Genomic DNA, 24,888 nt, shown 5'->3' with positions numbered 1-24,888 from the left:
AGGTACCTCTGGAAATGCCTTAGACCCTCCCAGATGATGTGGTTTTTTTTTTTTTCCCTCATCATTGCGTATATTAAGTTAATTAACTTGTTTAGTCATCAAATAGGAAATTCCACTTGAAAAAACATGTTTATTTTCTTAACTCAGGTGTGATGTGGGCATTTAAAAAAAATCAGCTCCTTCCGATCTGTATTTAAGTAATGACTTTGTTATTTAGGTTTAAAGGTGCTGCAGACAGGCTGTGTGAGAAAACATCCTTGTTTTCTAATTTTCTTTGGCCCAGTAGTTTAAAAACATTTTTAGGGTAAGGGAATCTTGTTGTCAAACACACACACATGCACGTGAACGCAAACACACACACACACACACACACACACACACACAATTTACAGACCTATCTGTTGGAGTAGCTCAATCTATAAATCTTTGATCTGGCCTCCCTGATTATTTCCTTAAACATGCATTATTTGACTGGCCAAGTCAATGGGTTAAATCAGGGTCAGCAAAATTTTCCTGTGAAGGCCAGATAGTAAATATTTTAGACTTCCTGGGCCCTGTGGTCTCTGTTGCAACTAGTAAACTCTGTCACGTTGTCCAAAAGCAGCCATAGACAATTCATAAATAAATGAATGCCATGGTGTTGCAATAAAAATTTATTTACAAAACAGGCAGTAAGACACATTTGGTCTGTGGGCCATAGTTTACTGACCTCTGAGTTAAATCTGGTTTTGAGGACTTTGGCTCATCTATGTTGAATAAAGGATGGTTCTAAATCCCTAATTCTTGACATAGAACCCGCAATTCAGTGAATGTGCGTTGAATGAATTGAAGGAAAAGCTATTTCTTAACTAGTTTAAAATAAGGACAGAGAAGCTTTCTATTATATAGGGAAACAGGAGAAGGCCTTTGGGGAAGGCTCTGAGATGACATCTTGCTCGCCAATACCCAAATATTTTAACGAGGAAGCAGTTGGCAATTAAATGCAATATTACTTGCTGGGGAAGTTGTTCATTTTTTTTTTTTCTCATAAAACTATGCACCAAAGGCGGAAGGAAATGAGCAGAGGTCTGGCTGTGCAAAACCTGGGTTTAAATCCAGGTCTGGTACCGACGGCTGTGTGTCCCTGGGAAAATTATCTTCCCTCTCAGACTCTCCGTGTTTCCGCCTAAAGATTGAGGGCCATACGAAGATGTTATCGTGGTCCCTTGGAGCTCTCAAATTTTGTGGACTGAAAGAGAAAATTCATATAATTGCAATGTTTAATGGGATTTATGATAATTGGAAAATAATTGCTGCTCCAAACTTTTATTAATCTATATTTAGTTATGAGTCATGCTTTCACAATAGATGCTTTGGAAATAAGCAGAGAGACAAATTGAGTAAACAGAATTTTAAATATTTTATTTATATGCAGTTTGTATAATCCCTGGAGCCCATGAGCATATTAAGATCATTTAAAATATCCATTAAAAGTTATGTGTTATGCGACAAACTCCCCTTTTAGAATGCCTCGCCAAAGGATAAATAGCTAACATTTATTGAGTAGCTACTACTGCCAGATTAATTGCATTCATTATGCTTAATCCTTCCAGCAACCCTACAAGGTAAGTACTAGAATTTCTGCTGCACCGAGAGAAGCTCAGAGAGGCTGAGGAATCTGCAAAGAATCACCCAGCTGATGAATGGCTTTATGCTCGTTCACGGCCAGGGCTTTCTGACTTTCTGACACTGTGTCCTTACGGGGTGCCGTGACATCTTCGCAAAGGGCCTCTTTCGTGGCCCATTTTCTGGTGCTCAGGGGAACGAGCCATTTGCTTTTCCCTGAGACCTTCTGCAGAGCATCGGCACGGTGGTTTGGGAGCACGTGCACCTGTCCTTCGCCGGCGTGGTCATGCCGGAGTGTGCAGAGGAGGGGAAGGCAGGGAGAGGCCAAGAGGACCGAGGCAGAGAATCATGCCTTTGGACTTTCTGTCTCCACTCCGGCACGGGTTTGCCACATGGCCATCACTGGCCTGGGCCTCAGTTTCCCCTCCTTGTGATGGTGATGGCAATACTCTCCCTCCTTCAGGTTGTTGGAAGGATAATGTGTGTGATGACAGAGCTTTGTAAAGGACCGAGTGCCCTATAGACCCCACACATTGGAGGTGATGGGCTGGGGCAGTGGATCATGACAGAGGACGCTGAATCTGAGATCAGGGACCCAGATTCGAGTGCCGCCTGCCACCAATGGCTTTGGGCCAAGTCCTTTCTCTCTTGTCCTGAGTTGCCTCAGTTGTGAAATGACAGGAACGTCCTTGGCTGGCGGCTCCCAAAGCCTTTCTGCCCTGAGTTTGGGATGTTTTGGCACAGAGATTGCCAGGAGATTGAGGCTCAGGAGATTGAGGGCATCTCAGGAAATAAATAAGCCACTTGGAGTACATAAAGCAAGTGCATTCTAAGCAGCTTCTGCCCACAGTGGATTCCCATAATCCCTACTGCGCCCCCTGCCCTCAGTCACAGGGCTTCATGAAAAACCCCACTTGCTTTTCAGGAAATGGTCTGTTTATACAAAAGTTGGGCCATTCCAGTATGCCTGTTGTGTTTCTGTCTTTCCTTCTCAAATTTCTATTCAATGAGAAGCCTGTAGCTCCATTCTAAGATGCTTCTCCTGGTTTCTCTGAACTTTATTCCCATCTGAGCCTTTACAACTGCTGCTGGGTTGGTATACAAATATAAATGCCATTACTTAAGTGAACACACGTTGGAAAACAGAAAGGATTATATACACATCGTAAGCAAGGATTATTTTATTCTCCACAGTTAAGTCAGTGTCTTTACTTGTAATTAAAATGAAACTGTTCACAGTCGTGTTTTCAGAGAGCTTTTATATTTTTTCCCTGTTCTACCTCTGTCACCCTCTGGCACCAAATTGCCCCAGAGATCCACTTGGATGCCCCGATTCCTCAACTGCCCTCTCACTTACGTTGAGGGGCATAGAGACAACAGGGGATTTGTCTCGGATGCCCTGGTTGTTAAGATGCATCATTTCCATTTCACATATGCCCTTGGTTTCACCTTTCCCTGAGGTAGCTAGGGATCATGCAGGGAGAAATTGGGAACAGCAGGCAAGAGAAATGTGATCTCTCTCTCTCTCTCTCTCTGGTTCAGTGACTTCTCCTCACTCTCCTCCTCTGCAATTCTTCTTGCTCATCTCTAGGGACAATTTGCTGCAAGCAGGGGTCCCAGATCCTCCCACCCATCCCCCACACACTCAGAGGTTCATTTTTATTCCACTTCCAAATGATTAGTTAATGCAACCAATGGGATTCGCCACCCGGAGATGAACACCGTAATCAGTTATGCCATCAACAAACATTTATTGGCGAGACCGTGTCTATAAAGTATTCTAAAAGGTATCTAACCCTGGATTAAGTCAGAGCACTAGAGAGCTACGTATTTAGACTGTAGTATGGTTGACTACAGGGAATTGCTGTAGTGGATGATGCTTCTGGAATATGCACGTGGCTGTCTTGAGCCAGTCAAGCATTGGTATATCACCGACCAGCATCGACTACGTGCATCTCTTTATGAGAAACCATGGGGGACGTCTGTGTCTTCTTGTAGCCTTTGGGACATGTGGCAGATGTGTGTTTCTCCCACAACTGTGAACAACTGCCCTGTTGTCTGCTTGACTGTGTGGCTCCTTGGGCTGTGATTCCCTTTTTCCTTTGGCTGCAGGGAAGCTCAGAGACATCTGTAGTCCACTTCTATCAAGCGTTCAGGACATTACAGAATGAAGTTTGTGTGCTAATTTTAACGAAGCTTTAAAATAAAATATTTTCTTCCCTTTATTTTCCCATTTTTCTGTATTTTTAAATTTACATGGTATGTGTTTTTGAAAACCACCTCCAGCTATTTCTGCTATGGAATCAGATTCAAGTAAAAAAATAAAAGCTGCAAAGCATACTCTGTAAAGAAGAGTAAAGCAAGCCTTCACTCTTCAAAAGCCATTAGTAGCCTCGATTCCCTAGAAAACACTGGGAGAAACTCACATGTATCCAACACTTATCTACTGGCCACCACCAGTAGATGGTGCTCTCTTCACAACCCCGAGAAGTCGGAATTGTGACCCCCCCCCCCCATTTTATACATGAGTGAACAAACAGGAGAATGTTATGCAATTGAAACATTATTATGAGTGAGCCTCTGTAAATGATCATAATAGAAAAATACCAAGAGCAGTTTACAGCTGTCCAGACCCTATTGCAATCGACCATCATTTCATTGATCTCTCAGCACGACTTGGGGAGACGGGTGGTCTCTGTCTTCATCACACATATCAGGAAATTGCCTGCCTGCCTCACAGCCATTTATTTATTTATTTTTAATGTTTATTTTTGAGAGAGAGAGAGAGAGAGACAGACAGAGCATGAGCAGGGGAAGAGCAGGGAGAGAGGGAGACACAGAATCGGAAGCAGGCTCCAGGCTCTGAGCTGTCAGCAGAGAGCCTGACGTGGGGCTTGAACCCACCGACTGTGAGATCATGACCTGAGCCCAAGTCGGATGCTCAACCGACTGAGCCACCCAGGTGCCCCTGCTTCACAGCCGTTTATAAGCTGCTGGTCTCTTTCTTAAATTCAGACTCACTCTTTTCTTTTTTCTTTTCTTTTCTTTCTTTTCTTTTCTGTTTATTTATCTTTGAGAGAGACAGAATGCAAGTGGGAGAGGGGCAGAGAGAGAGAGAGAGAGAGAGACAGAATGTGAAGCGGGATCCGGGCTCTGAGCTGTCAGCACAGAGCCTGATGCAGGGCTCGAACCCACAAGCCATGAGATCGTGATCTGAGCCACCCAGGTGCCACCCAGGTGCCCCTAGACTCACTCTTTCTAACAGACTTCACAAGAATCAGATCCCATCTGTCCCAGAAGTTCTACCCACAGGTAACTTGAAAAAGAGCATGATTGTTTCAGCTCCTCTCCCACCTCATGATCCACCCACCGTCACCCAGCTTCCCATTGGAGCCTCTCCCAGGACCGGAACCATAGTGACAATATCGACAGTAACTTTAACAGTTTATCGAGCGCTCGTTCTAAGTGCTGTGTTTCATGATTTAATGTGACGCTGAACCCACCCCTCCGTGATAGATAGGCTCCCCCTGATGACATCCACACTTCAGAGAGGGTGAGTAAACTCCTCCACAGTTTCACAGCTAATTGGTGGCAGAGCCGGGTTTTTGTTCAGGATTTCCACCTCCAGCGCCCAGGCTGAGAGACACAGAGCTGAGGATCATCTAATCCAATCAGCTTATCTCCCAGGAGAGTCAACACCTTCCCAAGGGCACAGAGCCAGTCCCCTGCCAGTCTCACAGCCTTTTCTCCTCCGTGTGTCATTGAGGATGTGTGTGTGTGTGTATGTGTGTGTGTGTGTGTGTGTGTGTGTGTGTGTGCGTGCTCGCGCCCACAGGGGAGCAGGGACTGTAGAAAGGAGGCGGAGGGAGGAGTCCCAGAAGGGCAATGCTTAGCTCTAAGCAGAGAGCTTTGGCCTTATGGTTTTCTCTCCAGCCTCATCTTAAATGTGCCATCCTGGCCTTGGTCTTCTTCATCCATCCCCTGCCTCTGATGTCACCCGCAGCCCCGCCCCCTGTCCCGCCTCCCGCTCCCCCAGTGGGATGGGCCTCGCCACAGCCACCCCATGCCTTCCATCCAGGGTCCTTTTTTAATCTCAGTCTAATTGGTTTGCCTGCCCTGCTGAGATGCTTAATTGGGCATAAGCGTATTGCACGGATCCTGTACCATTGTGAGGTCTGCCTTCTGCTCCGAAGGGAATTTGCTTGCTCTGTGGGCTCAGAAGGAAAGATGTACTTTATGTTGTGCTCAGTGCACTGAGAACTTACATGAAATTGTTCCTGGGCCAGCAGAGCAGTTAGACAACCAGACAAGCAAGACTTTCTCACTTTCCTCTATTTTCAACCTCTTTCCGTCTCTCTTTTTTAAAGGTGGTTTGTTGCAGTGGAAAGGGCACTGCGTTTGGAGCCATGAGCCCTAGGGTCTAATTTCAGCCCTGCCAATCATTCGCTCTGTGATTTGGGGCAAAAAGCTTAGTGTCTCTGAAATTTAGTTTTCCTTTCCATGAATTGTGGGAGTTGGATTTGACGACTTCTATGAAAGGAGTCATAGTGATGCTCTCAGAACAGGGCTCAGGGTGCCTGGGTGGCTCAGTTGGTTAAGCGTCTGACTTTTGGTTTCGGCTCAGGTCACGATCTCACGGTTCGTGAGCTTGAGCCTTGCATTGGACTCTGCCCTGGCAGTGCGGAGCCTGCCTGGGATTCTCTCTCCCTCTCTTTCTCTCTGCCCCTCCCGCATTCTTTCTCTCAAAATAAATAAACATAAAAAAAAAGAACAGGGGTCCTGTGAGCCAAATCCAGCCCAACACCTACTTTTATGAATAAAGTTTTATTGGAACATGCTCATACTCACTTGTTTATGTATTGTCTGTGGTTGATCACACTTCAAGGACAGAGCTAAGTAGCTGTGACAGATAACTTATGGCTGCAGAGCCTAAACTATTTACTCTCTGGCTCCTGTTTTAGAACCTAAATCAGATTGTGTCATTGCTGAAAACCTTCTTTTGACTCTACACATTACTTGGGATTTAAAAATAAGACATCTTTACCAAATCCAACATAGCCTTTTAAGATCAATGCCTACTCTGCCCTACATTTTATTGTTACTTTTCTCTTCTCGCCCTTCCTTTTATCTCCTCTCCTATACTTACCTGCTTATGTAGGCCTGCCTCCTTCATGACCCCTAAACCTGGCAAACATTTCTACCTCAGGACCTTTGTACTTGCTATCCCTTCTTCCTGGACATTCTTCCACCAGGTGGCCCCATGTTCTCTTCTTCATTTCCTTCAGGGCTCTCCTTTCCTGTCATCACATCAAGAAGGCTATCTATATAAAACCACATTCTCACCCTACCCCCGGGGATCCCCACTGCCTTTCTCTGCTTTATTTGTCTTCACAGCCCTTCTCCCTCTCTGACTTGTTAGATTTGGCTCTATGATCAGTGCACTCTCACTAGAGCTTAAGCTCCTTGATATCAGCTAATTTGTTTATTGCAATACCCTCAGATCTGGAAAACACAGTAAGTGCCCAAACTTTGAAAACAGAAATCAACTGTTTCAGCTCTAATGCTATTTAAATCTACTTCTGAATGGGTCTAAGTGCTATGGAGCTCTTTCACTTCAGTCTGCTATGGGCAAAGGTGTAAAATTTTAGAATCCTGTAACCCGTATGGTCTTTGCACCAACATTTCTGCGATGGCCACAAAGTCGCATGAATTCATTCTCTGAATGTTTCTAGCCTTGATTGTGGGCCAATCAGAACAGAGTTTATAGGCTGGAATCTAATAACATGGTTTGGCCCACAAGGCCCTTCATCGTGTGGTCACCGACATCCTCTCTGTCTTTACCTCCTACCATTTATATCTCTCTCACACACACACACCCCTCTCTCGCCAACCGCCTCATCCTCCATTTTCGCAGGTGGAGTTCATTCTTCTGGAAACACCCTTTCTCTATCTTTGGCCGTATGTTCTCATCAAGACTGAGCTTGGTGGTGCCTGGGTGGCTCAGTCGGTTGAGCGTCCGACTTTGGCTCAGGTCATGATCTTGCGGTTTGTGGGTTCGAGCCCTGCGTCGGGCTCTGTGCTGACAGCTCAGAGCCTGGAGCCTGCTTCGGATTCTGTGTCTCCCTCTCTCTCTGCCCTTCACCCTCTCATGCTCTGTCTCTCTCTCCTTCAAAAATAAATAAACATTAAAAAATTGAAAAAAAATAGACTGGGCTTGTACAGGAGAATTCGTTGAACCCCCCACTCCGGCCCCAGCCCTTTGTACAGGTTGGGTCAGGGACCCTTTCTCTGACTAAAGTTACTGTTGCCAATAGCACAGCATAGTTACATAGCTTTCATAAACAGGCACTTTTGTCCACTAAGATGGAAGAATTCCTTAGGGTCAGGAACCCTGTGACACTAAACAGGCCGTGCCTAGCACAGAGGCAGTGCCTCATAATCATACCCCAGCTGTTGACCTCTTCCCACATTCCTGGCTGTGTCCTACCGGGTCACATGCCTCCCCCCACTTAGGCCTTGTGTCCACCCTGTGAGGAAGGAGCTAGGTACTCAGCATCAGCTTCTTACCTAATTTTTTCAAGGAAGCAACCAAGATGGCAGGCCCTGGGTGGGTAGCTGGTGGGCATCAGAAAGATGTAGAGGCTGTGGGAAAAAAGGAGGGAAGGAAGAAAGGAAGGGAGGAAGAAAGGGAGGGAGGAAGGAAGGAAGGGAGGGAGGGAGAGAGGGAAGGAAGAAGGAAGGAAGGAAGGAAGGAAGGAAGGTTGGAAAGGAGGGAGAAAGGAAGGAAGGGAGCAAGGGAGAGAAGGAATTGAGTCATGGGCTTGTAAGTTGATGGTGGGGTTGGCATTATTCCTGCGTATAAATACTAGTTCTATGGTTTTCACATTTTACTTCTCAGTATCTATATTAAAAGACTGCTCTACGAATCGGGATACCAATTTGCCACTCCCAGCCCTCCCACTAACTAGCTGTGTGACTTTTGATACATTAGTCAACCTCTCTGTATGTCAAGACAAGTTAGCTTTGAGGAATGTAGCCATATCCACGTAAGAAAAAAATCAGTAGTCTATGGTCATAAGTTATTATAAATCAAAGTGATTATATATGTACATATTTGTGTAGGTACATAAATATTTGCTTACTGAAGTATGACTATGTTTCTATGCATATATATAACTTCATAATTACATGTGTATATAATTTGATACATTTCAGGGGAACCCTCATGAAGAAAGACTCTTTTCCTTAGAAATATCTGATGATCCTCGTCGCCTTTTGTTGGTCATCTCTTGCTGAGTCGCACATTCCCTCCATAACTTAGTGATTGAATACAACAGTATTTAGGGGCGCCTGGGTGGCGCAGTCGGTTAAGCGTCCGACTTCAGCCAGGTCACGATCTCGCGGTCCGGGAGTTCGAGCCCCGCGTCGGGCTCTGGGCTGATGGCTCGGAGCCTGGAGCCTGTTTCCGATTCTGTGTCTCCCTCTCTCTCTGCCCCTCCCCCGTTCATGCTCTGTCTCTCTCTGTCCCAAAAATAAATAAATGTTGAATACAACAGTATTTATTACCGTCAGTTTCTGTGGGCGGGGCACCTGGGCGTGGCTTGGCTGGATGCCTTTGCTGCCTCCCACCTGTGCTTAGTGGGCTTGAGGCTCAGCTGGGGAAGGTCTGCTTCCAGGTTCACCTGTGTGGTTGCTGTTAGGATCCAGGTCCCTCCGAGGCCCCTGTTCCTCAGAAGCTGCTGGCCAGAGGCTTCGCTGGGCTCCTGACCATTTGGATCTCACACCACGGCAGAGAGAGATGGACACACACACACAGGGCGGGCAAAACAGAAGTCGAAATCTTTTGTAAACTACTCCTGGAAGTAATGTTCCATCACTTCCACATTCATTAGAAGCACGTGGCTGGGTCCCTTCCTACCCCACACTCAAGCGAAGGGGATTGAGTACAGTGGGGTGTGAACACCACAGCGTGGGGGGCATGGGAGTCACGTCACAAGCTACCCACCACAACTATGAAATCCTCCTCCGCTGGCTCCCAAACACCCCCCCCCACTCTGCTCCTGCCCTTCCTTCCATGGGGGCAGTTGTTCTTTATTAAATTTTTTTTAAATGTTTTTATTTATTTTTGAGACAGAGAGAGACAGAGCATGAGCGGGGGAGGGGCAGAGAGAGAGGGAGGCACAGAATCGGAAGCAGGCTCCAGGCTCCGAGCCGTCAGCCCAGAGCCTGACGCGGGGCTCGAACTCACGGACCGCGAGATCTTGACCTGGCTGAAGTCGGACGCTTAACCGACTGAGCCACCCAGGCGCCCCGGGACAGTTGCTCTTAACCACATTTCCGCCTATCTAAGCCCATGTGGACTTTGAATCTATGCTTCAGATATGACCTCCTCTCCGAAGCTTCCCTGGAGACCTGAGAAATCTGTCCTCTTCTGTGTCCTGTAGTTCTTGATTTACAACAAACTGGAAAGTGCTCATCTTCCCTGCCTGAGCTTCTTAAGGACATGGGACTGTGGTGTGTCGATACCCCTCCTGGAGACGTCATACTTTTCACTTAGTAGGTGCCCTGCGAGGGTTCACTGAGTGCAGCTGATTAACTTAATAAGTGCTTTGAGCTGACTTTATTTAGAATTTGAACGGTGTCACGAATTGTGAGCAGAGATTCTATAAGCAAGCGTGAACCATAAGCTCTGAAGTTTGGAAATGTATTCCAACTTGAAAGCATTTTTTTTCAGACCCACATTCCTCTGCTTCAGGGGTCAGACTCCACGGCTGAATTACAAGGGTGTATTCTGGGGTGATCCCCCCCGCCCCCGTTCGGCTTCTCCTTGCTTCGTACCCCTTCCTTCATTCATCTCTCCCATCCTGTGGCAGGAAAGAGAGACCTTTTCATTAAACTCCGGTTCCCATCATTCATCTAGGCTGACCTTACCATCCTCTTGGCTCGTCTGTTTTTCTCAAGGGTCTAGGAGCTTGTAATTCAGGAAGACCTGGTGGTTCCAGAAGGAGCTTCATCTTTGGGAGGAACAGAGATCATTATTAAAGCAAAAGGAACCTGAACCAAGGCCCTTCAACTTTCTACTTGTATTCCGTTTGCATGCTTTCTGTTCCCCGTCCGTGAACCTTTAGCGATTTTCATGTCTGGGGATTTGTGAGAAAATATAATTCTAAAACTGTCTTCCACATTGGATTAGTACCTGGCAGTTTCCAAAGGTATTTTTCACACCCAGTGTTTCGTGTAATCTGTACGCCAGCAATAAGAAGTAGATAATGTTAATTGGATTTTATAGATAAGAAAGTGCAAGTACGGAGAGGTGGTCCAAGATGACACTTGGTCCAAGATGACACCACATAGTCTTCAAGAGGCAGAGTGAGATCCTGAGCGAGACTCCCGGGTAGAAGCCTCTTCAGTGTTGATCTCCTCATCATTAGTGAAGGGAAGAGTGGAAATTCTCCCACATGGTCTTCGAAATACAGCTTTGTTTCTTGCACACAGTTCCTGCTCCCTGAATGCATGTGAAAAGCGTGAATCAAACTGAAATCTGGGCTGATTATTGGATTCTGGAACCATCTTAGAGCAGGTCTCAAGTTGCCTTGTGCTCTAGATCTTGCCCCTTGTTAAAGAGCCTTCTTTTCCTCCCTCTCTTCCTCCCTGCCTTCCCTCCATCGACTCATTTGTTTATTCAGATGGCCGGCATTCTTAGGAATCCTACCACGCAACAGGCACCATGTACCTAAGAAAGTTCCATCTCTGTGGTATGGTTCACAGTCTAGCAAGAAAGTTGGAGAAGCAGCTAGGCAACAATGATTCTTGTATCCTGATGCTCTGTAAGCAACGTGAGAACGTGGCCATGTCTGGCCTACTACAGTATTCTGGTGGTGAGAACAGTGCTCAGTAAATATTTGTTGGCTGAAGAGAATCGAGGGCTCCCGATCTAAGTATGATTTGACAAATATTAAAAATAATTGCCGTCACTCTCTCACCCAAGGAGAGATGCCTGGATGGGATGGTTGGGTGGACTTTGCCTTAGGGGGCAGAGGCAGTAAATTGAGGCTTCTTGCTCATCTCTCTTGCCCAGGGAGTTTGCCCGTTGGAAGGTGAGGAACACAGCCATCGAGAGGAGAGACCTGGTCCGTCATCCAGTGCCCCTCATGCCAGAGTTTCAAAGAAGCATCCGCCTGCTTGGCAGAAGACCCACCACTCAGCAGTTCATCGATACCATCATCAAAAAGTACGGCACCCACCTCCTCATCTCTGCCACCTTGGGAGGTAGGTTGGCAGCTCCCGGGCCATGGCCTTGTTCGTGCCTTGGGGGTCTGGATTGGAGGGGAGGTTGGGATGCCCTGGGATCCAAGCCAAGCTAACATCTCTGCCGCTGTACGTCACTCAAAAGCATATAAGCCAAACTGACTTGGTTGCTCTGATCATTTCAGAACCCTGGGTTCCATTCCCCGAGACAGTCAGACTTGAGTTTACTAACTTTTGTAGAAATACTAACTTTTGTGGCTTCACCTTGGAATTAGCTCTATTCTTCAGGGATACTTAATCTGACTGTGGTATTAGTTCCTTTGGAACGTGGTCTAATCTGGGGAAATAATTAAGCTTCAGGTGTTGTTTAGAGAGTTGCCTTTGTTTATGTAAGTCTGCTTTAGGGACTGATAACTTGAGGTTATCATTTTACAAATAGGGTATTATTTGTACGTTTTATGGGCTTGGAGGAGGTTAATAGGAAAGCTGACCAATTGCTTCACGTGGCTTTGCCTTACCTCTCCATCCCCATCAAGTCCAACCCTTAAGACAGGAGGAGAGAACGGAGGAAATACATTTTTTTGAAGATGGGGATAGGTAGAGACTAGTGTATTTTGATGCTTATGGTTCTTGCCCACGTGCATCATTTTATATTATGAGCTAAATCTCCTCGCACATCAGTTTTCTGCCATAATGACAAGGGCCACTACATTTTGAGAAAGCCTCTTTGGTGGGGGAACGCCATGCCTCCTGCTCAGGGAGCTGAGAGGTTGCCTTTAGATGTGACCCTTGCCCGCTAAACAAGAATGGTGTGTTGATGGAGGCGGGGTGGGTGGACTGAGGTATAATTAGAACATTCGATCTTCTCCTTCGGAGGAAGGGGGAGCACCAGGAGCTCAAGTGGCGGGGAGAGACTCCATGGGAGAAGGAGCCGTGTAGCTGGCAGGAGCTGGCGAGGCACAGGGGAGGTGGCAGGTGCTTTCTAGGCTGAGCGCACAGTATGCATTGTGAGGAAGCCCAGATTAGGAACTTGGTGATCACGGGGGTGTGAGGGGAGGTTGGGCAACTTCATTCATCCTTACAGTGAGAGGAGCCATCGTGTATTATCTGCCCATAGTAGGCATCGTACATCGCCATTAGTCCCCCAAATCTGCAAGCTAAGTCCAATGAGCTCCATTTTCTACATAAGGAAGCTAAGAGGCAGAAGGGGTGTGGCTAGTAAGTGACACGCTAAGGGTTTTTTGTTTGTTCATTTGTTTGTGTTTTCTGTTTATTTAAACTAAAAACAAAACACAGTTCACAGTTTACCCTACGTTTTTAACTTTGGGCTTTATGTCCACAAAGCCTGCATGTGTGTGTGTGTGTATGTGTGTGTATACATATATATATTTTGACTCAATATCAGTTGAGTCCAATCCAGACCCCCTCTTTAACCAACTCATTCACCTCCCCAATCCACCCACTCCAAAACCTACCAACCAGCATGGATCTGTTGATGCTACTCAAATACTAAGTAGGACTTTGTTAAATCATGTAGTATAAATTGTATTTTATTGTGAAGTGAAAGCGAAATCACTTCTACACTGAGTGTTTCATTAAGCTACACCCCTTTTCTTTGAATTTCTCCACCTCCCATTTTACTTGAATAAATATATATATTTCAACCTATTCTGTTCTTTAATTAGAAGCTGTGTTCTGTCCGAGTCCCTGGAAATCCCCAATAACAAAGACGTTTCTTTTGCTGTGAAATATATTTTTAATTTCTCCAAGGCGGAGTCGTGAATTATTCACGGAGCCTTGTCCCTCTTCTGTTTTTACAGCACAACATTTTAAAATATGCAAAGCTTTGGATTGAGTTCTAGTGTTGGACAAGCGGGCCCTAACTGTGCCCTCGGTCCTCACCGTGGAGGAGCGGGGAGCGGGAAGGGGAAAAGATTTACTGTCGGTTGAAAGTGTGCCAGATAGTGCATGAGGTCCCTGGTAACATCATCATTTCATTTACTTGATCGTGGAAAATTGTTTCTTGAGAGCCTCCCCGTGCAAGGGGAGAGAAAGGGAAGGGGTAAGTTGTAGTGAATGGAGGGGCAGCTTCTGGAGTTTGCGTGCCTTGGTTCCACACCAGTTTGGCGTCACCTGCTCCAAGCCTCGGTTTCCTCTCTTAGAAAGAGAAACAACTAAGACTATTTTCTTCATGCGCGTTGTGACAATGAGATAAAATGGTGTGTTAATAGTGCTGAGCACGGTGTTTGGACAAACAGGTTGTTGCTATTGTTGGTGTTGTTTCATTATTCTCACTATAATTATTGTAATGTAGTGGGGCTAAGGAGCTTGGGGATTTGGGATTCGAGCCCATTCCTACCACTCACCAGGTGAATAGGAGACATTGAGAAATTCGCTTTCCTGTCTGGATATCAGTTTTCCTGCCTAAATACAAGAAGGTGCAGAAAATGTTATTCTCTGTAATTTTTCCTAAGAACACCGTGTTCATTTAGAAGAAGCCTTCTGATAAGCTGTTGGAGGTGTCAGGTGAGCTCCTAAGGGCATACTCAGACAACAAAAGATGATTCTTAAACTGTCACATGTAGGACAAGTAAATGCATTTATTTGGCTCCTGAGGGAGAGAGAAGGGGAAGGAAAGGCAGTGAGAAAGAGGAAGTGCAGCCAGTGGGAGGGCTGACACATGGCACTTTCATGGGCTCCTCAGGTTGTTGGTGAACTTGATTCATCTCATAAAGTACTTGGTGTGAGTGATTTCCTCATGGAAGGTGGTAAGGGGGAAATTGGTCTGGAATGACCCATGGGGATACAGGGGTAAGATAGCATTTTCCCTTAGCCCCTCTGAAGATCATGTTTTGGACCAGAGGCAACCCCTGGGAGCCTGAGTGATACGTGTGATTAAATTGGCGTGAATGGGGGTGCATGCCTCCCCATCGACAGATACGCACAAATCCCCACCTAGACTTGGATGCAAGTTCATCTACACGCAGACGTCCATGCATATGTGGTGCACACTTGCAGACACACTGGGCTCAACGTCTATAGGTGCAATGTACACATATGTGTGTGTGAGGTTGCACACATTTGTGAATGTGTGCAGATTCCATGAATTTTTTTTATGCAGGAGCCTTATGTTTTTGTATGTGTGTGTATGTTTGTGTGTATATTCGTTATTCCCCACCCTGCATTTTCGGAAAGCTTCCCTGGGCTGAGAGAAAGGCTGAGGGTAAAGTCACAGGGACTCAGCAGGAAAGGATGAGAGAGGCCCCAGAGGGTCCCAAATCCAGACATCTTCCTCCCCCAGTGAAGAATGGTATCCCCTATATACTCGAAAGGTGAAAGGATCGGCTCCCGCCCCCTCCTCATCCACTGCGCGGCTGAGTCTCACTGTGTTCCCCTCCGAAAGCTGCGGTACAGACAGAGTGAGGCAGATCCCCTGGAGGCCAGAGACACAGAGGAAAGGCCTGTGTGGGGTGAAGAGGCAATTTGCAGGAATGCCCAAATGGGAAAGCAACTCTAAACAGAGCATTCTCTTAATAAACAAGAAATTAAGTCTTAATAATGCAGCAAGAAGCCCATTAACCCCTCTTGATCTAAGGCTTGCTTCTGCCAGTTTTCAGTCCAAAGGGAGCTGGGCCTGTTCTACCTTCTCTTGCGCGGGCTCCTTGGAGAGCCTGCGCTTGGAATATTTATTCCTGTAAATGTGCTCTAACTTCCAGCATATTCACGTATTTAATCATTTACCTCTCCGCCCGCCTATCTGTTCATCAATCCATTCAATCACCTATCCACCCATCCATTCATCAATCCACTTACCCCTCCCAGGATACCTGGACACCTGTTCTTTGTTGGGAACATTACAAAAGAATCCATAGAGTCCTCGTTCCACCAGGCCACCGCCCACCGTCCTCGAATTCATTGTCTAATTGTATATAAGGTCATTTTTATGTCAGATCTATCCAGGTCGCTGTGGAGTCCAAAGGACAGAAGATCATGTCCTCCTGCACTACCCACGAGCCTTCATGGGAAGGTGCAAACATGAGTGTCTTACTCTGAACTCACGTTTAGGCTTGTGGAACCCAGAGGTTAATTTTGATAATGATGAGTCTTCTCATGGGGAGATTTCAGTCTAGTAGTTGAGGCAGAGACATCGCACAATAAATACTGTAGAATCAGATCACTTCCATATATATTTATTCAGCCACAAGCACTCTGATCTTTGCTAAGCACATAATACTGGTCCACGTTGTGCTGGACAATGACAGTGAAATGATGGCAGCCTCTTACAGACTCCCTGACCTCACAGTGATTCTCTTCTAACGAAGGAGATAGGCTATTAAGCAAGCGATCACCAGGAAATGTGGTAGGTGATATAAATAAAATAAAATAAAAGAGAAACAAAAGAGACAGGAAGCACGTGGTTAGAGTTCTTGATCTCGTTTAAGTAAAGAGTGGGGCATTCGGGGAAGGCTTCCCAGAGGAGGTGTTGCCGTAGGTGACATCTGAGGGATGAGTAGAAGTTAGGCAGGAGGAAAAAAAAGAAAAGAAAAGAAAAGTCCCAACAATGAGAGAACAAGGCGCATTTGTGCAGGATAGAGCATCCCTAGAGAGTGGCAAGGAGGCAGCTGGAGAGACCAGAGGGTCATTCCACATTCCCAACAGGGAGGCAAGCACCCTTCTTCCAGGCTGCATTCCACTGTCTGTATCCCTCTACCTTGCTGTCCGTCTGGTATATTGAAATGGTCCCCTTATGTCTCTGTCTCCCTGCACCAGCATTGACCAATTAGAAATAGAAGTGTGAGCCACGTAAGCCATTTTAGATTTTTCTCACAACCACTTCTTTAAAAGTAAAAAGAGAAAGGGGAGAAATCATGTTAACAATATATTTTATTTAACATGGCATATCCCAAATATTGTCATTTCCACGTGTAATCAATGGGATAAGCAATTCATGATGTATTGTATATCGTTTTCTTACATTTTAAGATTTTGGAAATCTACCGTGGAGTTCACACCTACAGTGCATCTCAGTTTGGACTAGCCACATTTCAAGGGCCCAAAAGCCACCCTGGTCTGGTGGCTCTTGTATTGGACAACATACTTGTAGTCACTCAGTGACTCTAGAACGAGGACAATGTCTTATTTATTTGTCACCCCAGTGCCTACCAAACTGCTCAATGCATGCGTGCTGAGCTAAACTGAATGGACATGATAGAGAGTGAAAGAGGGAAGGTGATGACATCGCCCTTGGGGTCAGGATGTAGTGGGAGAAGGTCACCAGAAAGGTGATGCCCCAGTGGGTTCTGAGGAATGTATAGGAGTATTCCAGGTTTCTTACCCCTGTAGGAGGGAGGGGTAAGAGAAAGTGACAAAAGCTGGTTGGGTTTCAACGGTCAGATAGGGGAGGGACAGAATGGCATTCTAAGCAGAGAGAAGCATTTGAGGAGAGGAAATCGGCAGCAATAAATCATGGAGACGGAGGGAATGGTTTGACGGGTGCTCATAGAGGGAGACAGCGGTGAACAGACTGGAGGGTGCATGTGGAGAACCGTGGACAGCAATGGAACTCAGTTCTAGAAGCAGTCATGGAGGGATCTGAGGCACAGGAATTAATCTGTGGGTCAGTACTGTGTGCCCTTCCTAGGATAATCACTGTCCTGAAAGCAACTTTGTTTGTTTGTTTCTTTTTTTTTTTTAAACGTTTATTTATTTTTGAGACAGAGAGAGACAAAGCATGAATGGGGGAGGGTCGGAGAGAGGGAGACACAGAATCTGAAACAGGCTCCAGGCTCTGAGCGGTCAGCACAGAGCCCGACGCGGGGCTCGAACCCACGGACCGTGAGATCATGACCTGAGCCGAAGTCGGCCGCTTAACCGACTGAGCCACCCAGGCGCCCCTGTTTGTTTCTCTTAAATTCAAAAAGCAATCAGCATCCTCAAGAAATTTCAGTTATCTTAGATATCAGACTTTTGTCCTCAGAAAGCATTGAGACTGTTGTTCTCTGACTATCCTATTTTATTGCAGGATAAACTTCATGCAATTGCATGAAAATGTATGAAAAAAAAGAAAAAATTATTTTTCAGTAATCAAGTAACGGTCATCAACACTCCATGGTACTCACCATGTGCCAGGCAGGGTGCAGGTACTTTATGCACTTAGCTAATTTAATCCCATGATAACCCTATCCCCAGTTCTGCCCATGGAGGAATTAAAGCCTAAGGACGGTAAGTAACTGCTCGTGCAGGTAGCTCAGTCCAGGAAGGTTTGCCCCTGGAGACTGCTTTTTACGACGACTCTACACGACTTTGCTTACTACAGCGAACCAGACCCTGCTGGAAGGACCTTACAAGTATTCACTAATTTATGCTTCTTAATCACTCTATGGAGTAGGTGCCAGTCCTCCCCTAATTTTGTGAATGAATAAGCTGAGAACAGAGACGTTAAGAAATATCCCCAAGTTCACCGTTCATAGGAGGTGAAACCAGACATATAATGGTCAGATTGGTTTAGCAGGTGTTTCTGGATGCTTTTTTCTGAAGTTCTGATGAAACGTCTTGCTATCCAAGATAAAAGGCGCCCGAAGTTAGTGCTGTTAGTAATCTATGCACGTGTTACTATGGAAAACTTAATGGAATAAAATACATGAGTCTGTGCATTCATTTCTCACTCTCTGTTTTTCCACCCCCACTCTCTCTTTCCTTCTCTCGAATTCCCCTCTCTGTGCCTGACATTCTTGCCGCCTTCCCTCCTCTCCGGAGGTAACCTCCTGTCCATTCCACTGACAGAAACACAGTGCCTGGCTTACGGAGGCAATGAGATATTTATTGATGGAATTAAAAAAACACTGGTGCATTACCCGGTTACCCTCTACTATAAGCCCAGCCCAGGGCTTCTGTACAAGGGATAGGGCGCTGGTTAATATCGATGGTGTCTGACTTCACTGATCCGACAGTTTGTTTTTTCCCTCTTTTAGGCGTGCAGTTTTCCCTGCCTTTAAACAATGTCTTATCTCTCTCTGTGTCTGTCTACCTCTTTAGCCATCCGTCTGTTCATCTGTCCGTGTATCCATCTGTCTAGGAAGGGGCAGCAGCAGGAGAAAGAGAGAAAGGGAAGGAGGAAAGAAAGAGAGGGGAGTGAGTAGTGGAGGACCTGGGTGAGGAGGAGGAAAGGACCATCTAGGGCAAGCCCATCATTTTACAGAGGGAGAGTCTGAGCGTCGAGGAGAAGAGGAGATGATACCGGTGAGAAGTATGTGGTGGGTTGGTAGAGGTTGGACTTAACAGCTGAGGGTCTTTCCATGGTCCTTGTCCTGATAGAATTGGGTGCTTCCAGCCACCTCTGCACTGTTTCTCCTTCACTATGCTCTTGATTTTCAGAGGCAGAAGGGAATTTGGGCAAAATCAGTGGGAAGCTCAAGGCTCTTTTCAGCATCCAACCCCTTGGGGGGGGGCCTTTCCTCCCACCCCCAAAGCTTGATAGGCTCCCTCCCTGAACTTCTTTCCTTTTCCATGCAGGGGAGGAGGCCTTGACCATGTACATGGACAAAAGTCGCCTCGACAGGAAGTCAGGGAATGCCACTCAAAGTGTTGAAGCTCTGCACCAGCTGGCATCGTCCTACTTTGTGGACCGTGATGGCACCATGAGGAGGCTGCATGAGATCCAGATATCAACTGGAGCAATCAAGGTAGGCTTGAGGGGGTCTGGGCTGAAGGTTCCTAGACAGCCATACTGCAACGCTGGTGTTCTGATAGCAGGTGGGCAGATACAGTCTCTGGCTTCAGCCATAGAGCGAACAGCGCCCCCTGCCGACCCCCGCCCCTGACTGACGCAGTCCAGTGCCTTGTAGGATCAGGAGCACTGTCTTTGGGGTGACCACATGCACTGATTTACTGGGGCAGCTCTGGCTATGGTCATGGCGTAATAATCAACAATCCTCTCATTTGCTCTTAAAGTTCTCCCGTGTGGATGATTTTTAGACTCCCTTTCTAGGTGAAAAAACTGAAAGCTACAGTGGTTAAATGATTTTCACAGGGTCATAGAGCTAGCAGGAGGCAGCTTACAGATGCCTGATCAGTAATTCTTTCAATTTTTTTTTAATGTTTATTCATTTTTGAAAGAGAGAGACAGAGAACAAGCATGGGTGGGGTGGAGAGAGGGGGAGACACAGAATCCGAAGCAGGCTCCAGGCTCTGAGCTGTCAGCACAGAGCCCGACACCGGGCTTGAACTCACAAACTGCGAGATCATGACCTGAGCCGAAGTTGGACGCTTAACCGACTGAGCCATCCAGGCGCCCCAGTAATTTAAACATTTGTGTTTTCCATTCCCTTACTCACCCCTCCCCATTTTACAGATGGGAAAACTGAGGTCCAGGAGCTAAAGACTTTTTTTGTTTAGGGTTATACAGCTAGAATACCCTAACAGGGACTAAAATTCGTCTCTGGACCAGGACTCAGCTATTTCTGTAAAGGCCGGGTAATAAAAATTTCAAGCTTTGCATGTCATATGGTCAATGTTGCTACAACCCAACTCTGCAGCTGTAACACAAAAATCAGCCATGGACAGTATGCAAACAAATGGGTGTGACTGTGTTCCAATAAAGTTTTATTTACAAAAAAGGACATCTGTCACGTGCTGACCCATACTCCCCTGCACCAGTGCTATTCAATATACCCTTCCAAGATCGTAGAAGTGCCCTATATCTATGGTCAAGACAGTAGCCATTAGTCACATGTGTTATGGAGCCCTTGAAATGTGGCTACCAGGGAACTAAGTTTGTAAGTTTATTTCATTTAATTTGTGTGAATTTATTTATTTATTTATTTTAACATTTATTTATTTTTGAGACAGAGAGAGACAGAGCGTGAACGGGGGAGGGTCAGAGAGAGAGAGGGAGACACAGAATCTGAAACAGGCTCCAGGCTCTGAGCTGTCAGCACAGAGCCCGATGCGGGGCTCGAACCCACAGACCGCGAGATCATGACCTGAGCTGAAGTCGGACGCTTAACCGACTGAGCCACCCAGGCGTCCCTAATTTGTGTTAATTTAAATAGCCACATTGACTAGAGTGGATCTAGACTTTCAATTCAGTGCCTTAGAGTACAGGAATTTAAAAAAAAAAAGATTCTATTTCAAATGCAATAAATTCAGGAATTACCTTTATAAAGAGAATGGGGGTGAATTTTGATATAAAGGATTAGTTTTTCTCACGGTTTCAGTGCAGATTTTTTGCATCTCACATTTTCTTAAACCAGATTATACCTGCATTCTACATCTCAATCTTCGATCCAGTTTTTACAGACCAAGCCTTATATTAAGATTTTCAAAAATATCTCGGGAAAAAGTGTGTGGGTGGCGGGGGGGGGGCAGCAGGAGGCGGGAGGGGGTAAGGGGGAAGGCATTGAGGGAGACTCGGGCAGTGGAGTTAGAAATTGACCAAGCCAACAGAAAAATGAGGGAGGGTGTTCCTAGGAGGGAGGTAGGCAAGAGAGAAATAAATCAGATCGACAAACAAAGAGCCAGCTTATCCCAGAAGAATCGCCTCCATTGGGGGGATTATGTCGTTAGGGAACTCGGCACAGAAAGACAGATCTTTATGAAGCCATCAGAGCCAGAGTGAAGCAAGAGCCTGGTTTTCATTATCACCGAATGGTTCTCTCCCCCCCTGGATGGGATGTGGAATTGAGATGTGGAGGCTCTGTCGAAAGATAATCTTCTTTTGTGCACCCTGGAAATGCAGCCTCCCTCCTTAACAAGGAATTTCTCAGAGAAATTGCCCAGAGGCCACTCAAGGAGCCATTCTTACAGTACCACTGTCTTCCACACTCAGTCTGGGACTTGGCTGTTTCGCTTGCCATTTCTCATGCTACCTCAAGACCAGCTGGCTAGAATCGCCACTTTGTTTAAGACTAGCAGCTGACCCAGGTGAGGAAGTTCTGCTGGTAGCTTTTTTGCCCAGGGCATCCTTAGTAGAACGAACTGGTCGTCTTGAGCCTCAACCGATAACAACTATGTTATTATTTTGTACACACACACACACATACACACACAAAGAGAATAAATGGTTTAAAAAACATGACTCACAGACCCTCCATTTATATAGTTTCCTAAGTGCTAAAGGCTTCAAAAATATGATCTCTTTTACCTGTTGAGGTGGGTAAAAGTATTGCTACCATTTTATAGATGGGACCTTGAGGCTGAGAAAGGGAGGGTTTTGCAGGTGGGGGAAGGCGTGGCTGGCATTTGGAAAGTCACGTGGCCATGTCACAGGTCACACCATTCCTGACAAGTGAGGCTGTGTCTTTACTGGATGCAAACCTCAAAACTCGCCCATAAATGATCTTGTGAAATTATGGGAAGTTAAGGCTAAAGGGATGAGAAGCCTCTTTTCATCCTAAATCATGCTTACTTCAAGTTTATAAAACATCTTCTAGAAAACGGGGATAATTTCATCGTTCTTGCCTAATAGTGTATATGTACTCATCACAGATTATAGAGATCTAGGGTAATACGATGCCCATTTTTTAACATGTGCGAAGCGTCAGGCGCTCAAACCTGTCGTGTCTTGTCTCACACCCTTCCTGGAAAGGATTTACTAGCTTCAGGTCACAGAAACTTAGAGAAGGTAAGTGACTTCCTTAGGTCATACAGCAAAGTCATGGCCCCGTTACGATTTCATGCTGGTTCTCCCGATTCTAAAGCACGTGCTTTTGAAATACACTATTGTGCTTCAACGTATTAATTCATATAATACGTAGAGTGACCTTGTGAAGCGAGAGCCAGGGAATGGGTCCCGTCTGTGTGCTCGATTGCTCTGCTATCCTGATGCCTGTTTGGTGAGAGCCCAAGTGTGGTCTTTGCCACAGGTGAGGTGCCCAGGAAGTGGCCGTTGGCTCAGGCCAGGAGACTTTCTCTGCCGGCTTTGCTCTGCTGAGGGCTGACTCTGCGGGGCCCTGTCTCACAAGTCTCTGACAAGGGCACCTGTCTCACACCTGTCACCCTTGATGTGCACTCCAGGTCACAGAGACACGCACTGGGCCTCTGGGCTGTAACAGCTATGACAATCTGGACTCTGTGAGTTCCGTCCTTCTGCAAAGCACGGAGAGCAAACTGCACCTTCAAGGTAGGATGCCCGTGGGAATTGGAGACCAGAGAGGGGGAGGGGGGGAGCCTTGGGATTTTGAGGAGGCATGATGTGGAGGCAGAATAAAGATGCAATGAAGATGCAAGACGGAGAAACCAAGGAAGACTACAAATATGGAACTTAGGACAGTTAGGACATGATGCCTTTTAAAAATGTTAACATATACAGGACATTAAATTCATGGTTATTAATTAGTTTTCAGATATAAAGTATGAAAATGGGAGCTTTATCTGATTATTTCGATGAAAATGTCTAAACAGTGTTATTTATAGATGCTCCAGACCTAATATATATTAAAGTTTCATATCTTGCTGTCTGAATTTCCTAGATTATTGTGTTTGATTTTCAATGTATTTTGGCAGGTGTTGTTTGAATTCCAAGAGCTATAGAGCATTTTATAGAATTTTTGGTTCTACGTAATCTTCTTTCTCCTTATTCATTCGTCGTCTGTAGTCTTTAATATATGTATACACACGTACATATGTGTTTGTGTATGTGTGTGTGTGTGTGTGTGCTTTCAGCAGAGTTTATAAATGAGAACACTCAATGCTGACAGGGTGTTCAGAGACAGACACTCAGGCACTGCTAGTTAAGAATGCAACAATTAAGGGGCGCCTGGGTGGCTCAGTCGGTTGAGCGTCCGACTTCAGCTCAGGTCACGATCTCGCGGTCCGTGAGTTCGGGCCCCGCGTCGGGCTCTGGGCTGATGGCTCAGAGCCTGGAGCCTGCTTCCGATTCTGTGTCTCCCTCTCTCTCTGCCCCTGCCCCGTTCATGCTCTGTCTCTCTCTGTCTCAAAAATAAATAAAACATTAAAAAAAAATTAAAAAAAAGAATGCAACAATTAAAAAAAAAGAATGCAACAATTATGGGATTACTTCGCTGATATCTTTCAACATGTGTATTTGTTTAGTGTCTGTTTTATGTCAGGTCTATGTTAGGGGCTCCAGATATACTTATGACCTTAAGGAAAAGATACCCTTTAAAATAGTAATTTTACCCTTGTTAATTCATCATGAACAGGTGAGGACATTATAAGGAAAAATTACAAGGCTTTGAGTACAGATAGTGCTGTTTTAAAAAGCATAATTTATAATGGAAAAAAAAAAAGTAAAAATCTCAATTTTCCGCATGAGAGGACTAGGCAAATTATGTAGTATCCACACAACATAATATTAGGCAGGTACTAAAATGTTATTTATGAGAATTTCTAAGAATGTATGAAAGCGATCTGATATAGTGTTAATTTAAAAATGGGTAGTGTCTGACTGAATGTGTGGCATGATCTTAACAATGCGAAAGGGTAAGGAAAAATAATATTGCAAGGGAATATGCCGAGATTTTAAAAGAGGTTACCTCTGGATGGTTAGGTTGCAGATGATTTATTTTAGGCTTCCCAGTTCTTTTTCTAACTTTTCCACAACGATCATGTATTAACTTTATAGTTAGGGGAAAAAAAATGGCATGCTTTAACTTTGAGCAGATTAAAATGTGACCTTCTAGAAAGGTGTCTGATAAAGGTGACTCTGAATGTCAGTGGGAGGAAAGCAGAGCTGAGATTTGCAGGTGGAGCTAAGCAGAGCCTAATATGACTTTTATATTCCAGTTCCTTGGCAATCCTTTGATTCATGCTCCTGTTACAGAAGATGGTTGGAAAATGGCACAGGGAGGGCTTGGTAGAGTCACTTGGGAGCACTGAATTGAAAACCCCTCCGGGAATTGCAGGCCAAGAAAGTGGTTTAGTGTTAAAAGAAAACACCCAGACACACAGAGAATAACCCTACCTCCTTTAGTAGAGAAAAGAGTGGATGAGTGGGTTTGGTAACAACCTGATAAGAAAGTACATAAGACAGATCTGCCTTGGGCGTGCCCGGATGATCAACTTATTAAAGTTCCT

The 24,888-nt window shown here is 45.6% G+C and overlaps 1 protein-coding gene across 1 annotated transcript in view; it reads left to right on the top strand.

The window, feature by feature from the left end:
- Nucleotides 1–24,888, top strand: part of BRINP1 (BMP/retinoic acid inducible neural specific 1) — a 126,359-nt gene that overhangs the window by 48,756 nt on the left and 52,715 nt on the right. Inside the window, exons 2-4 of the mRNA XM_047099694.1 lie at nucleotides 11,684–11,874; nucleotides 19,366–19,535; nucleotides 22,867–22,972. Of these exons, the coding sequence (XP_046955650.1) occupies nucleotides 11,684–11,874; nucleotides 19,366–19,535; nucleotides 22,867–22,972 (467 nt within the window). The remainder of the gene's footprint in view (nucleotides 1–11,683; nucleotides 11,875–19,365; nucleotides 19,536–22,866; nucleotides 22,973–24,888) is intronic.

Source organism: Lynx rufus, unplaced genomic scaffold, assembly GCF_022079265.1.
Source record: "Lynx rufus isolate CCGP_SWC_20201006 ecotype Redwood Valley unplaced genomic scaffold, mLynRuf1.p SCAF_10, whole genome shotgun sequence".
Lineage (NCBI taxonomy): Eukaryota > Metazoa > Chordata > Mammalia > Carnivora > Felidae > Lynx > Lynx rufus.
The sequence above is the reverse complement of the archived record's forward strand: the minus strand, read 5'-3'. Positions and strand labels throughout refer to the sequence as shown.